Here is a 15,018-nt window from a genome sequence, read left to right on the forward strand (position 1 = left end):
TCATATCAGGCAATGCTTCTTGTGAATAGCAAACTCAAATTGTGAGGTTTTTTATAGGGCAGGGCAGCTCTAACCAACATCTCCAATCTCGTCTTATTGATTGGACTCCAATTAGCTTTTGGAGAAGTCATTAGCCTAGGGGTTCAATTACTTTTTCCAACCTACACTGTGAATGTTTAAATTATGTAGTCAATATAGACAAGAAAAATACAATAATTGGTGTGTTATTAGTTTAAGCACACTGTTTGTCTATTGTTGTGACTTAAAATTTGATCTGATCTTCATCTAAGACCATTTTCCGCTAGCCGAACAACTTCCGGTGAAATTGGAGGGCGCGCAATTCAAATAAATAATCATAAAAAGTATGGATTTAAACATTTAGGTATGTACAAGTGTCTTATATCGGTTGAAAGCTTAAATTCTTGTTAATCTAACTGCACTGTCCGGTTTACATTAGCTATTACAGCGAAAGCATGCAATGCGATTGTTTGAGGACGGCGCCCCACATCAAAATATTTTTCCACTGGCAACTGTTTCATAAATTCACAAATAGCGATTAAATATTCACTTACTATTTGAAAATCTTCCCCTGATTTGTCATCTAAAGGGTCCCAGCTATTAACCTCTAAAATGATTTAGCGTATCTTAGTTAAGAAATATTACATACTACACATCTATTATTAGGGTTGTCTACACAGGATTACAAAGCTAGCTAATTAGTTACCTTGGACAGTCTGAGAATCTGAGTAAAATGTGTAACTTGTCACTCTTATCTTAAAAGCAACTTCTCGGCAGAATCATTTTTTTGTTTGTTTTTGTTTTGTTAAATCAGCTGCCAGAAATCCTTTCTTACCTCTGTCGCTTGTCATCATGTAACTGGGGGCAAATGGAATTGTTCTCTCAATGTGGTTTTTACATTACTGACTCACGGTTGGACGCACCTGGCTTTGAAGTGACAGGTGACGTTTGGTTAGGCTTATACTATTGACACTGTTACACTGCTGTATTTCAAGCTATGGTATCCAGTGCGACATAAACACATTTTGTGCTTGCCAAATCGAGAGACCATTAAATAGGTTCCACTGCTTTCTCTGGACTTTCAACAAAAAGGGGACAAAAACCCAATTGTAATTTTTATCACAAGCCCATCCTTAGGATCTGAATATTTAAGGAGCTTCTGATCTCTTAATCTCAGTGAAAAATTGGATTAGTTCTTTGATAATTGGCAGGGAGAGCAATAAACTGGTTTACTGAGTTTGAGTATTTAATCAAGAAGACGTGTAGAGCTATGAAACACTGACAGCTACTCCTCTCTTATTTACATTTTTGTAATGGATTGTTATCGGAGGAATAAAAGGCTTAACTATTTTGAGAACAAATTGTACAGACTGGATGTGAGTTGAATTGTGCTAAAACTGTAATGCTCAACCTCTTTCAATTGCTTATGATCTTATTTTAATTAGTTGGTGAATAAAGATGGCATTGAATGATGTTAATCAAACCTAGAATAAAAATGTTTACAGGGAACGGATATTCCTTTTCAATTCAAGCACTGGACCAATGTCCAACCTATGTTTTGGCAGAGTTGGAGAACATCTATACTGATCATACTGACAGCATAGACAGACTGATCTACAAATCACCTTGCATTGAAGAAAAAAAAATGTCGATCAGTCAGGGAACTCAGTGATTCGCTATTTTCATTCAATTTCCTCTGGGGTTGAATGGTACTGAAGTAGGCCTAACTCTTCTCCAGTAGGTGGCAGTGAAAGACTTCCATTACCAGTGCCTGCCAGCACTAAAGGGGAATGGAAAAGGGGAATGGAAATATACAGGTTGTGGTAAACAAGATGGCAAATGTAAACCTGTTGTAATATTTTCCCTTTCCCTCAGAAATTAAGTTTCCTATTTTTTAAATGGAATTGGTAAAATTTAGGCTGAGGAAGGCTGTCGAACTACCTGGCAGTGAAAAAAAATAAGGGATTGCTTTGAATTTACTATGAATGTATGACAGTCTGCTTTCCAAAGTAATACCTTCTCTTTTTCTAGTAGAGCATGTTATTATATTGCCAATGCATATCCTCAAGGGAAGCAGCAAAAAAAGTAAATTCTACTAAAGAAATAATGTCAACCGTATGGCCCAGTATACAGTTTGAAATGAGACTTGCCGTTACCTAATTACCTATATCAATAGTCAACATCAGGCGGAGCTTTTGACATCTCAATTCCAAATAGCTTTCGATGTATCAAAGTTCTTAAAAGGTCCTCCTCTTACAACGCACTACCTTTTGTTGCAACCATTTCCCCCTCAAAGCAGAGGCTTTGTGGTGTATAATCAAGAGTCCTGAAGCTGTACTTGCAGTTGAAAATTTATCATTGTTTTAACTGTTATTTCGCCCTTGCAGGTCTGCTCCTGTAATGACAAACAAATGATGTAGCCCCACACCAAGTGTGTTTAATCCACTCATTAAAATCTCTTAAATGTGAAGTGCCTATGTTTGGGGACCCTATGTGATAAAAAAAAATCCGTCTGTTATGAGAACAGTAGCCACTATCTGGGAAAGCTGAGTATCTTGGCTATTGATCAGTGCCTTCAAATCTTTGGTATGACTTACTGCCATATATATATGGGCATACAAATTTACAATGGCAATGACCTCATTTCAAGATGCCTGCTACCTACATTCCAGTTAGCACTGTGAAGTATAAATGGAAAAAAACACAGAATACATTGATACACACCGAAATTCGGGGCTCCGCAGATCATTAGGATATCTTATTTGTATGACTGTGACCAACCATTATTGATCACCAGCCCCAAGAGTATAAAAAAAATATATATTTTAAGTTTTCAACAAACAGCGAACCACTTACAAGGTAAGCTTCAATTTGGTCTGTGTTTGAGGTAAAGCTGCATGGGGAGTATCAAATTAATCCTTAGATTGGCAATTGGCTAGATTTGTTCCTACCAATGTTATCTGATGTATGACTTAATGGAAACATCCAATGCCCACCAAGTGACTATCCTTGCGCATCAAATATGTTGCCTGCTAATGCGCTGTAGGCCTGTATGTCCTCCGACACCACCACAATGTTTGAAAGATGTTGGTGTTGTAGATTTTTTTTTTTTTATAGTGAACAATAACTTTTAAGCACATCCAGTGTGTAAAAACAGTGCAATTACCACATTCGGACACTTTGGAGAGGTTGAAAGGACACCTGGATACCCCCATAACACCACTACAATGTTTGGGTGCGGTTGATGTGGTTGAAATTGTGTTTTTATACTGAACAAATAGCATTTAGGGATTGCAAATATGTAATAGCACTGGAATTACTTAAAAAAAAAAAATAAACTTTATTTAACTAGGCAAGTCATTTAAGAACACATTATTTACAATGACGACCTAGGAACAATGGGTTAACTGCCTTGTTCAGGGGCAGAATGACAGATTTTTACCTTGTCAGCTCGGTATTCGATCTGGCAACCTGTCGGTTACTGGCCCAACGCTCTAACCAATAGGCTGCCTGCCGCTCCAATTTACCGACACATGCCACTTTGGAAAGGTTTAGGGAAAATTGGAAACGTCATGTGTTTACACCTGACAACTTACCAAAACATCTGCCATTTCTAGTGAAGTCTGTCAATTATTATTTTTTTGTCTGATATTGTTCACATGTTGTGGAAGCCATCTGATGTTTCCAGTTCTAGTCATCAATAATTCAGTTATAGCTTGCAAATTTAAAGATGACTTTCAAAATAAAATAACACTTTTTATTTTGTGTGTGCTTGATCTTGTGTATTCTGAAGTATGTATTTGTATTTATTACGGAACCCCATTAGCTGCTGCCAAAGCAACTTTCTCAATCTCCTAGATGTTGTTTTTTTCAAATATAACCCCACAATATCCCATAATGACAAAGCAAAAACAGGTTTTTAGAAACACTTGATAATAAAAATTGAAATATCACATATATATATATGTTTTCAGACCCTTTACTCAGTACTTTATTGAAGCACCTTTAGCAGTGATTACAGCATCGAGTCTTCATGGCACACCTGCATTTGGGGATTTTCTCCCATTCTTCTCTGCAGATCCTCTCAAGCTCTGTCAGGTTGGATGGGGAGCGTTGCTGCACAGCTTTTTTCAGCTCTCTCCAGAGATGTTAGATCGGGTTCAAGTCCGGGCTCTGGCTGGGCCACTCGTGGACATTCAGAGACTTGTCCCGAAGCCTCTCCTGCGTTGTCTTGGCTGTGTGCTTAGGATCGTTGTTCTGTTGGAAGGTGATCCTTTGCCCCAGTCTGAGAGCTTTGGAGAAGGTTTTCATCAAGGATCTCTCTGTACTTTGCTCTGTTCATCTTTGCCTCGATGCTGACTAGTCTCCCAGTCCCTGCTGCTGAAAAGCATCTCCCGAGTGGTGCAAGGCACTGCATTCCAGTGCTAGTTGTGTCACTACAGATCCTGGTTCAATTCCAGGCTGTGTTGCAGCCGGCCGCGACCGGGTGACCCATGAGGCGGCGTACAATTGGCCCAGCATCGTCCGGGTTAGGGGAGGGTTTGGCCGGCCGGGATGTCCTTGTCCCATCGCGCTCTAGCGACTCCTGTGGCGGGCCGGGTGCATCCACGCTGACACGGTCACCAGGCGTACGGTATTTCCTCTGACACATTGGTGCGGCTAGCTTCCGGATTAAGCTGGCATTGTGTCAAGAAGCAGTGCGGCTTGGTGGGGTCGTGTTTGAGGACGCATGGCTCTCGACCTTCGCCTCTTGCAGCGACGGGACAAGACTAACTACCAATTGGATACCACGAAATTCGGGAGATAAAGGGAGTAAAAAAACAACAACAACCCCACAGTATGATGCTTCCACCCATGCTTCACCGTAAGGATAGTGCCAAGTTTCCTAGAGTAAAATCATGGTTTCAACAGACAAGGTGCCTTTTGGCTAACTCCAAGCAGGCTGTCATGTGGTTTCCGTCTGGTCACCTCCCTGACCAAGGCCCTTCTCCCCCGATTGCTCAGTTTGGCCGGGCTGCCAGCTCTAAGAGTGGTTCCAAACATCTTCCATTTAAGAATGATGGAGGCCACTGTGTTTTTGGGGACCTTCAATGCTGCAGACATTTTTTGGTAACGTTCCCCAGATCTGTGCCTCGACACAGTCCTGGCTCTCAGCTCTACGGACAATTCCTTCAACCTCATGGCTTGAGGTTTGCGCTGACATGCACTGTCAACTGTGGGACCTTTGTTATATAGGCAGGTGTGTGTGTCTTTCCAAATCATGTCCAATCAATTGAATTTAGCACAGGTGGACTCCAATGCGTTGTAGAAACATCTCAGGGATGATCAATGGAAACAGGATGCACCTGAGTTAAATTTGAAAGTCTTAAAGTCTCAAAGCAAAGGGGCTGAATAAATCAAATCAAATTGTATTTGTCACATGCGCCGAATACAACAGGTGTACATTGAAATGCTTACTTACAAGCCCTTAACCAACAATGCTTTAAGAAGTTAACACGTTTTTCTTAAGTAAAACATTTAAAATAAAAGTAACATACTTAAACGGCAGTAATAAAATAGCAGTAGCGAGTCTATATACAGGGGGTACAGTACAGAGTCAATGTGTGGGGGCACCAGTTAGTCGAGGTCATTGAGGTTACATGTAGGTAGAGTTAAAGTGACTATACATAGATTATAAACAGAGTAGCAGAAGCGTAAAAAGAGGGGTTTGGGTAGCCCTTTTGATTAGGTGTTCAGGAGTCTTATAGCTTTGGGGTAGAAGTTGTTAAGGAGCCTTTTGGACCTAGACTTGGCCGGTACCGCTTGCCGTGTGGTAGAGAGAACAGTCTGACTTGGGTGGCTGGAGTCTTTCGCAATTTTTAGGGCCTTCCTCTGACACCACCTGGTATAGTAGTCCTGCATGGCGGGAAGCTTGGACCCAGTGATGTACTGGGCCATACGTACTACCCTCTGTCGTGCCTTGCGGTCAGAGTCCGAGCAGTTACCATATCAGGCAGTGATGCAACCAGTCGGGATGCTCTCGATGGCGCAGCTGTAGAACCTTTTTGAGGATCTGAGGACGCATGCCAAATCTTTTCAGTCTCCTGATGGGGAATAGGCTTTGTCGTGCCCAGTTCATGACTGTCTTGGTGTGTTTGGACCATAATAGTTTGTTGGTGATGTGGACACCTTAACTTGAAGCTCTCAACCTGCTCCACTGCAGCCCCGTCGATGAGAATGGGGGCGTGCTCGGTCCTCCTTTTCCTGTAGTCCACAATCCTCTCCTTTTGTCTTGATCACGTTGAGGGAGAGGTTGTTGTCCTGGCACCACACGGCCAGGTCTCTGACCTCCTCCCTATAGGCTGTCTCATCGTTGTTGGTGATCAGGCCTACCACGGTTGTGTCATCGGCAAACTTGATGTTGGAGTCATGCCTGGCCATGCAGTCATGAGTGAACAGTGAATAAGTAAGTAAGTAAGCTATTTCAGGTTTTATTTTGTAATAAAAATTTTAAAAAGTTAAACTGTTTTTGCTTTGTCATTTTGGGGTATTGTTTGTAGATTGCTGAGGATTTTGTTTTATTTAATCAATTTTAGAATAAGGCTGTAATGTAACAAAATGTGTAAACGGTCAAGGGGTCTGAATACTTTCCGAAGAGACTGACATCAACAATGAAATAACGCATATGTAATCATGTCACTAGAATAGTGACCCGCAAAACACCAGTCTCAACGTAAACAGTGAAGAGGTGACTGGGACGCTGGCCTTCTAGGCAGAGTTCCTCTGTCCAGTGTCTGTGTTCTTTTGCCCATCTTAATATTTTTATTTTATTGGCAAGTCTGAGAGATGGCTTTTTCCTTGCAACTCTGTTTAGAAGGCCAGCATCCCGGAGTCGCCTCGTCACTGTTGACGTTAAGACTGGTGTTTTGCTGGTACTATTTAATGAAGCTGCCAAGTTGAGGACTTGTGAGGTGTCTGTTTCTCAAACTAGACACTAATGTACTTGTCCTCTTGCTCAGTTGTGCACCGGGGCCTCGCACTCATTCTATTCTGTTTAGAGCCAGTTTGACATGTTCTGTGAAGGGAGTAGTACACAGCATTGTGCGAGATCTTCAGTTTCTTCTTTTCTTTCTTTCTTGGCAATTTCTCCCCTAGACTAATGAGTTTCAGAAGAAATGTCTTTGTTTCTGGCCATTTGGAGCCTGTAATTGACCCCATAAATGCTGATACTCCAGATAGTCAACTAGTCTAAAGAAGGCCAGTTTTACTGCTTCTTTAATCAGTACAAGTTTTCAGCTGTGCGCCTATGTAGATATTCCATAATAAATAATCCGTTTCCAGCTACAATAGTCATTTACAACATTAACAATGTCGACACTGTATTTCTGATCAATTTGCACTTTTAATGGACAAAAATGTGCTTTTTTTCAAAAACAAGGACATTTCTAAGTGACCCCAAACTTTTGAACGGTAGTGTACAGTGGAAAGAAAAAGTATGTGAACCCTTTGGAAATACCTGGATTTCTGCATAAATTGTTCATCTGATCTTCATCTAGATCACAACAATAGACAAACACAGTCTGCTTAAACTAATAACACACAAACAATGATATTGTTTTTATGTCTTTATTGAACACACATGTTAACATTCACAGTGCTGGGTGGACAAAGTATGTAAACCCTTGGATTTAATAACTGGTTGACCCTCTTTTGGCAGCAAGAACCTCAACCAAATGTTTTCTGTAGTTGCGGATCAGACCTGCACAACGGTCAGGAAGATTTTTTGACCATTCCTATTTACAAAACTGTTTCAGTTCAGCAATATTCTTGGGATGTCTGGTGTGAACTGCTCTTGAGGTCATGCCACAGCATCTCAATCGGGTTGAGATCAGGACTCTGACTGGGCCACTCCAGCAGATGTATTTTCTTCTGTTGAAGCCATTCTGTTGTTGATTTACTTCTGTGTTTTGGGTCGTTGTCCTGTTGCATCACCCAACTTCTGTTGCGCTTCAATTGGCGGACAGATAGTCTAACACTCTCCTGCAAAATGTCTTGATAAACTTGGGAATTCATTTTTCTGTCGATGATAGCAAGCTCCAAGCCCTGAGGCAGCAAAGCAGCCCCAGACCGTGATGCTTCCTCCACCATAATTTACAGTTGGGATGAGGTTTTGATGTTGGTGTGCTGTGCCTCAACTGTAGTTTCATCTGTCCACAGAATATTTTTCCAGTAGCGCTGTGGAACATCCAGGTGCACTTTTGTAAACTTCAGACATGCAGCAATGTTTTTTTTGGGCAGCAGTGGCTTCTTCCGTGGTGTCCTCATGAAACCATTCTTGTTCAGTGTTTTACGTATCGTAGAGTCGTCAACAGAGATGTTAGCATGTTCCAGTGATGCCTAAGTCTTTAGCTGACACTCTAGGATTCTTCTTAACCTCATTGAGCATTCTGCGCTGTGCTCTTGCAGTCATCTTTGCAGGACGGCCACTCCTAGGGAGAGTAGTAACAGTGCTGAACTTTCTCCATTTATAATCACCCAACTCTCAATTTGTCTTACTGTGGACTGATGAACATCAAGGCTTTTAGAGATACTTTTGTAACCCTTTCCAGCTTTATGCAAGTCAACAATTCTTTATCTTAGGTCTTCTGAGATCTCGTTTGTTCGAAGCATGGTTCACATAAGGCTAGGCTTCTTGTGAATAGCAAACTCAAATTGTGAGGTTTTTTATAGGGCGGGGCAGCTCTAACCAACATCTCCAATCTCGTCTCATCGATTGGACTCCAATTAGCTTTTGGAGAAGTCATTAGCCTAGGGGTACACATACTTTTTACAACATATGCTGTGAATGTTTAAATGTATTCAATATAGACAAGAAAAATACAATAATTGGTGTGTTATTAATTTAAGCACACTGTGTTTGTCTGTTGTTGTGACTTAGATGAAGATCAGATCAAATTTTGACCAATTTATGCAGAAATACAGGTATTTCCAAAGGGTTCACATACTTTTTCTTGCCACTGTATATACATACATACATACATACATACATACATACGTACTCAAAGCTAGCTGTTAACTGAAATGGCGAGCAACGGGCAGGCGAGCGGAGACCAGGGAGACGGAGCACGCACCGAAACTAAAGTAAGAAAGTAGGCCTATAAATATCAAATAAACTAGAGATTTCACACATTTACCACAGGGGGATTCAAAGTTGTAGAAACATCTCAAGGAATGTCAATGGAAACAGGATGCACCTGAGCTAAATTTGGGGTAGGGTCTGAGTACTTATGTAAATAAGGTATTTCTGTTTTTTACTTTTATACGTTTACATGCATTTCTAAAAAACAGTTTTCACTTTGTCATTATGGGGTTTGGTGTGTAGATTGAGGCAAATTTTTTTTACATCCATTTTAGAATAAAGCTGTAACTTTTAACAAAATGTGAAATTCTTTCCCATTTTGAGAGTCTGATTTGAGATATTTGGCTTTATTTTTCATTTATTTTTGCTTAATGTTTACAAGTTGTCCCTTCTCACGTTTATAAGAAGTGAGTGCTAAATGCTAACTCCTGTTCATGTACGCTGGTTAGCATAGCTAGCATTCAGAAATCATTGGTGACAATAGATGCTTCAATTCCATTGTTTTGGTCGAGTTCGATTGACCTCTACCGCATATATTGCCACTGTTAGGTTGAAAGCCCAATCTATTCACTCTATTTCTATGAGTTCTGCATTGTACGGTGTGTTGCCCAGGCAACCCAAGACTCTTTGCTTGTTTCAGCAAGGTGCAACATTTTTTTTTTTTATCACGTCCATGACTCAACCGCACAAATGCCTGGCGTCCCATCTTCAGTCGGCTGTTCGTTCCACAATTTGTAATTTTTTATTTAAACGGTTATGGCGGTTATTTTCTTTTCATGACGGTCTTGGTTATATGGTAATTGTGCCAGCCCTACTCCCACGTCAATTCTTTCCATTTCATCAATGTGTCAGCATGTTCTTTAAGAATTGGTGTGTAGTGCCAACAATCATTAATCTCCAACAGTTTATTTACATGACTGAGGCTTCGACTATATACCACAAACACATCCGCTCTCTTCGCCAGACTGACTTTAATTCCCAATTACAGTTTGAAGAATACGAGTCCAGTGTTAGCTACTTTCTCTGACCTTCGCCTTTTTGAGGGGACAATGTGAAACTCAATGTAGCATAAAGAACAGAGTGCTATGGGTCTGAGAGGAATTTTAAATGGCCACCGACCTGCATCGGGTAATGCACCTTTCACATGTGAAGAATGGCCTGGGTTGGGCCCACACACCGACATTAAGTGGTTTGCTTTGACCCCATCCCAGAGGGATCTAATGAGCGGACGTGGCTTAAGTCCCCACTAATATCTCCGTGATACACCCTGAGCATCGTTGGAATAGCTCCGAAATTGTCTCAAAGGGAGTATTGGAACTGGAATTCTGTTAGTGGTTTGATATTCCTCAAAATGCCCCCAGGCTGCTTCTTCTCCTCCCTTTTTGTGTGCACACGCAGTAGCCTATGCTGTGGTGTGTGTGCCTGTACGGGTTATGTTTGTCACAGATGTTGCTGCAGACAGGTTGTCCCTGAGATCCTGCCAAGGAGCACCTCTTGCTGACAGAATGGGTCCTGGGTCCCGCTCAGATAATCAGGCTTTCTATCCTCCCCCTCTTTCCCTCTTGCTCTGTTTATCCACCTATAGGCCGCCTCCTCTCCTGTCCTGCTCTGGCAAGTTGTCTCGACTGAGCCAGAACCCGTGATGTTCAGAGCTACAGTATATACTCAGACAATTGCATTTTTGGTCCAAATTCCTTGGCTATAAGAATACAGCAAAATATTTGTTTTTCCCACTAATAATCTCACAAAAAATAATTGTGAGATTTTAAGTTTTTAAATGGTAAAAATGTGAAGGTTTACTTTCAAATGGTTGAGGTAGAAAGATTTGAACATTCTTGTCATGGTTCTGTATTGGTGTTTTGAGGTTAGTTTGAGATCAATGCTAGTCACATTCATTGCTTAACATGAAATACCACCATTTGTTTATGCGGATGTAAACTCAGCAAAAAAAAGAAACGTCCCTTTTTCAGGGCCCTGTCTTTCAAAGATAATTCGTAAAAATCCAAGTACTTCACAGATCTTCATTGTAAAGGGTTTAAACACTGTTTCCCATGCTTGTTCAATGAACCATAAACAATTAATGAACATGCACCTGTGGAACGGTCATTAAGACACTAACAGCTTACAGACGGTAGGCAATTAAGGTCCCAGTTAAGAAAACTTAGGACACTAAAGAGGCCTTTCTACTGACTGAAAAACACCAAAAGAAAGATGCCCAGGGTCCCTGCTCATCTGCGTGAATGTGCCTCAGGCATGCTGCAAGGAGGCCAGGGCAATAAATTGCAATGTTCCTACTGTGTGACTCCAAAGACAGCGCTACAGGGAGACAGGACAGACAACTGATCATCCTCGCAGTGGCAGACTACGTGTAACAACAGCTGCACAGGATCTGTACATCCGAACATCACACCTGCGGGATGGGTACAGGATGGCAACAACAACTGCCCGAGTTACACCAGGAACGCACAATCCCTCCATCAGTGCTTAGACTGTCTGCAATAGGCTGAGAGAGGCTGGACTGAGGGCTTGTAGGCCTGTTGTAAGGCAGGTCCTCACCAGCCATCACCGGCAACAACGTCGCCTATGTGCACAAACCCACCGTCGCTGGACCAGATAGGACTGGCAAAAAGTGCTCTTCACTGACTAGTCGGGGTTTTGTCTCACCAGGGGTGATGGTCGGATTTGCGTTTAACGTCGAAGGAATGAGCGTTACACCGAGGCCTCTACTCTGTAGCGGGGTGGAGGGTCCATCATGGTCTAGGGCGGTGTGTCACAGCATCATTGGACTGAGCTTGTTGTCATTGCCTGCAATCTCAACGCTGTCCATTAACAGGGAAGACGACATCCTCCCTAATGTGGTACCCTTCCTGCAGGCTCATCCTGACATGACCCTCCAGCATGACAATGCCGCCAGCCGTACTGCTCATTCTGTGCGTGGTTTCCTGCTAGACAGGAATGTCAGTGTTCTGCCATGGCCAGCGAAGAGCCCGGATCGCAATCCAATTGAGCATGTCTGGGACCTGTTGAATCGGAGGGTGAGGGCCAGGGCCATTCCTCCCCAGAAATGTTCGGGAACTTGCAGGTGCCTTGGTGGAAGAGGGGGATGGGGTAACATCTCACAGCAAGAACTGGCAAATCTGGTGCAGTCCATGAGGAGATACTGACTGTTAATTTTGATTTTGCGCCCCCCCCCCTTTGTTCAGGGACACATTACTCCATTTCTGTTAGTGACGTGTCTGTGGAACTTGTTCAGTTTGTCTTAGTAGTTAAATCTTATGTTCATACAAATATTTCCACATGTTAAGTTTGAAAATAAATGCAGTTGAAAGTGAGAGGACATTTATTTTTTTTGCTGAGTTTATATAAATGACTAAACCCTCCCTCTGTGTTACAGTGTGGTGCAGCTGGACCCGTCACACACCCCTGAGCCTCGTCATGTCCTGTCCCGTCACTCTCTCCCCATAACCGACATCCACTGTGGCCTGATGGGACCCCAGGCTCGAGTAGCTACTGCATCCCTGGACCAGACAGTCAAGGTGGGCTTTTTCCGCGCATCCTTACTATGCTTGTCCAAAGGGGAATTATTGTGAACTGCCTCTGAGGCTGTCTGTATGAAATTTGGTCTTGTGTATGTAGCACAAAGCTTTTTTAAATACATTTTTTATACTTTATTTTTATTGTAGGAACACAAACTCTTAATGGTACATTTCCTTCCAATGAGAATATAATGGATAAAAAATAATCTTTCCATGCCTCAAGCTGTTGAGGTGGAAGAGCACAATGCAATCTGAAGTTTGCGAATGATTGTGGGCTTACAAATGCATATTTTATGTTGTCTTCCACCCATCATTTTTATTATTCACAACATTCTTATTGATAGACATCTAATCTAACGAAGTTCTGGCGTGCACTCTAGCGATGTGATTTACCTGTATTCTAAATGGATACCTACGGGCCTACCAATGTTTTTCTTTTATTTTTTCGGAATTCTTCAGGAGGACACATTTTTATACCAGTGCAATCTTAATTAAAAACCTCAATTAGTTTTAGCAAACATATTTGATACTCTTTTTCGATTTAAAAAATTACCTTAGGCCTTTGTCTCAGAGCGTCATTTGAACTGTCTTGCAATGGTGTTTTATGTGCTACATTACCCTTAGCGTTGGGATTTGTGTTTACTGGAACTGAAGTGGGAGGTGGTAGCCTAGTTTACAGGTCATTTGCCTGCAGACCTATCGACCAGTCGGAATATTGAAGCTAAATTGTGTTAGTCCACGCAAGCAGTGTTAGAGGAAAAAACATGAATATTGATGAAAGGGTACCTCGCAGACGTGAATCCCCATAGGATCTTAAGTATAATTTTATTTGGGTGTTAAGTATAATTTGATTTGTTACTCATTTAACTTGCTAACAACCCTTAATGTTTCGTGGCTCAAGTCCCAAAATAGGAAAGCAATTCTCTCTAATTGCATGAAGATACACAAAACAAGATATGCAGTTTTTGACATGCAGAAGATTTGCCAATCACTCTATTCCATTGTATTAGTTAAAGGCCCAATGCAGCCATTTTTTTAAATATCACTATCAAATAATATCTGGGTTCCTAACTGTTATAGTTTTAAATTTAAAATAGCAAAAATCTATTTGTCAAGCAAGAATTTAGTTAGGACTGTCTGGGAGTGGTCTGAGTTAGGAACCTATTTGGAAGGGCCTAATAGGAGAGACATGTAACCTGAAAACTAGCTGTTAATAGCAAAACCTGCTGATTTTAGAAGATCCAGTGTTGATTGTTATTGGTTAAGAATACAATCAGGAAATAATACTGATCAAATTGTTTCACACTTAAAGTGCTAGTTTCATCAGCAGTAGTACAAATATGACACAAAACACAGGAAATTGGAATTTTGACCACACTGGGACTTTAAAGATAATTGCTAAAACCTTTCTTATTTACTGTTGCACTATCATATGAATTGATAAAATGGTTTTATCCAATTTAAAACGAAGAATAATAATCTTGTATTGGGCCTCTAAAGTGAATCATATTTCCTCCATTTACCTCATTTATATAAAGCATCTTAAGGCCCCTGTTGAAACCATTAAACAGACCATGATCGAATTTTAAATGTGAATCAAGGCAAGGACTCTCCAAATGGAATGCCTATGTACAGTACAATCTCTTTTGGAGTGTAATGGTAGTCACAGGTAGGACCACACTATTTAGACCTGGCATTGTGAAACAAACACCACAGTGGAAGGATTCACACTGCTTGGGTAGCACAGATTCCATGTATAGCACATTTCTCTCCTCCACAGGCCAGGGTAAAAATGATAACAAATATTACCAGAAGGGAACGTGTCGTGAGGTTGTAGCATTAGTCTCCATATCTTCCCACCTTTATTCCCACCTTTATCCAAACTTTTTATAGTCCCGTACCCCTTCAAACATTCAACCTCCAGCTGCGTATCCCCTCTAGCACCAGGGTCAGCGCACTCTCAAATGTTATTTTTTTGGCCAGAATTTTAAGCCTGCCACACACACACTATACGATACATTTATTAAACATGAGAATGACTGTGAGTCTTTGTCACAACCCGGCTTGTGGTAAGCGACAGAGCTTTTATAGGACCAGGGCACAAACAATAATATAACAATCAATCATTTTGCTCTTTTATTTAGCCATCGTACATAGAAAACCTTATTTGTTCATAAAAAATTGAGAATAACTCACCACGGGTGTGCTTGAAAGGATGCACATAACTCTGCAATGTTGGGTCGTATTGAAGAGAGTCTCAGTCTTCAATCATTTTCCACACACAGTCTGTGCGTGTATTTCATTTTCATCCTAGTGAGGACCGAGAATCCACTTTCACATAGGTAC

At 41.3% G+C, this 15,018-nt stretch overlaps 1 protein-coding gene across 1 annotated transcript in view; it reads left to right on the forward strand.

Moving 5' to 3' along the window:
* The window catches only part of wdr18 (WD repeat domain 18), a 97,028-nt gene that overhangs the window by 6,677 nt on the left and 75,333 nt on the right, over positions 1-15,018 (forward strand). Inside the window, exon 4 of the mRNA XM_055861993.1 lies at positions 12,531-12,672. Within this exon, the coding sequence (XP_055717968.1) occupies positions 12,531-12,672 (142 nt within the window). The remainder of the gene's footprint in view (positions 1-12,530; positions 12,673-15,018) is intronic.

Source organism: Salvelinus fontinalis, chromosome 14, assembly GCF_029448725.1.
Source record: "Salvelinus fontinalis isolate EN_2023a chromosome 14, ASM2944872v1, whole genome shotgun sequence".
Lineage (NCBI taxonomy): Eukaryota > Metazoa > Chordata > Actinopteri > Salmoniformes > Salmonidae > Salvelinus > Salvelinus fontinalis.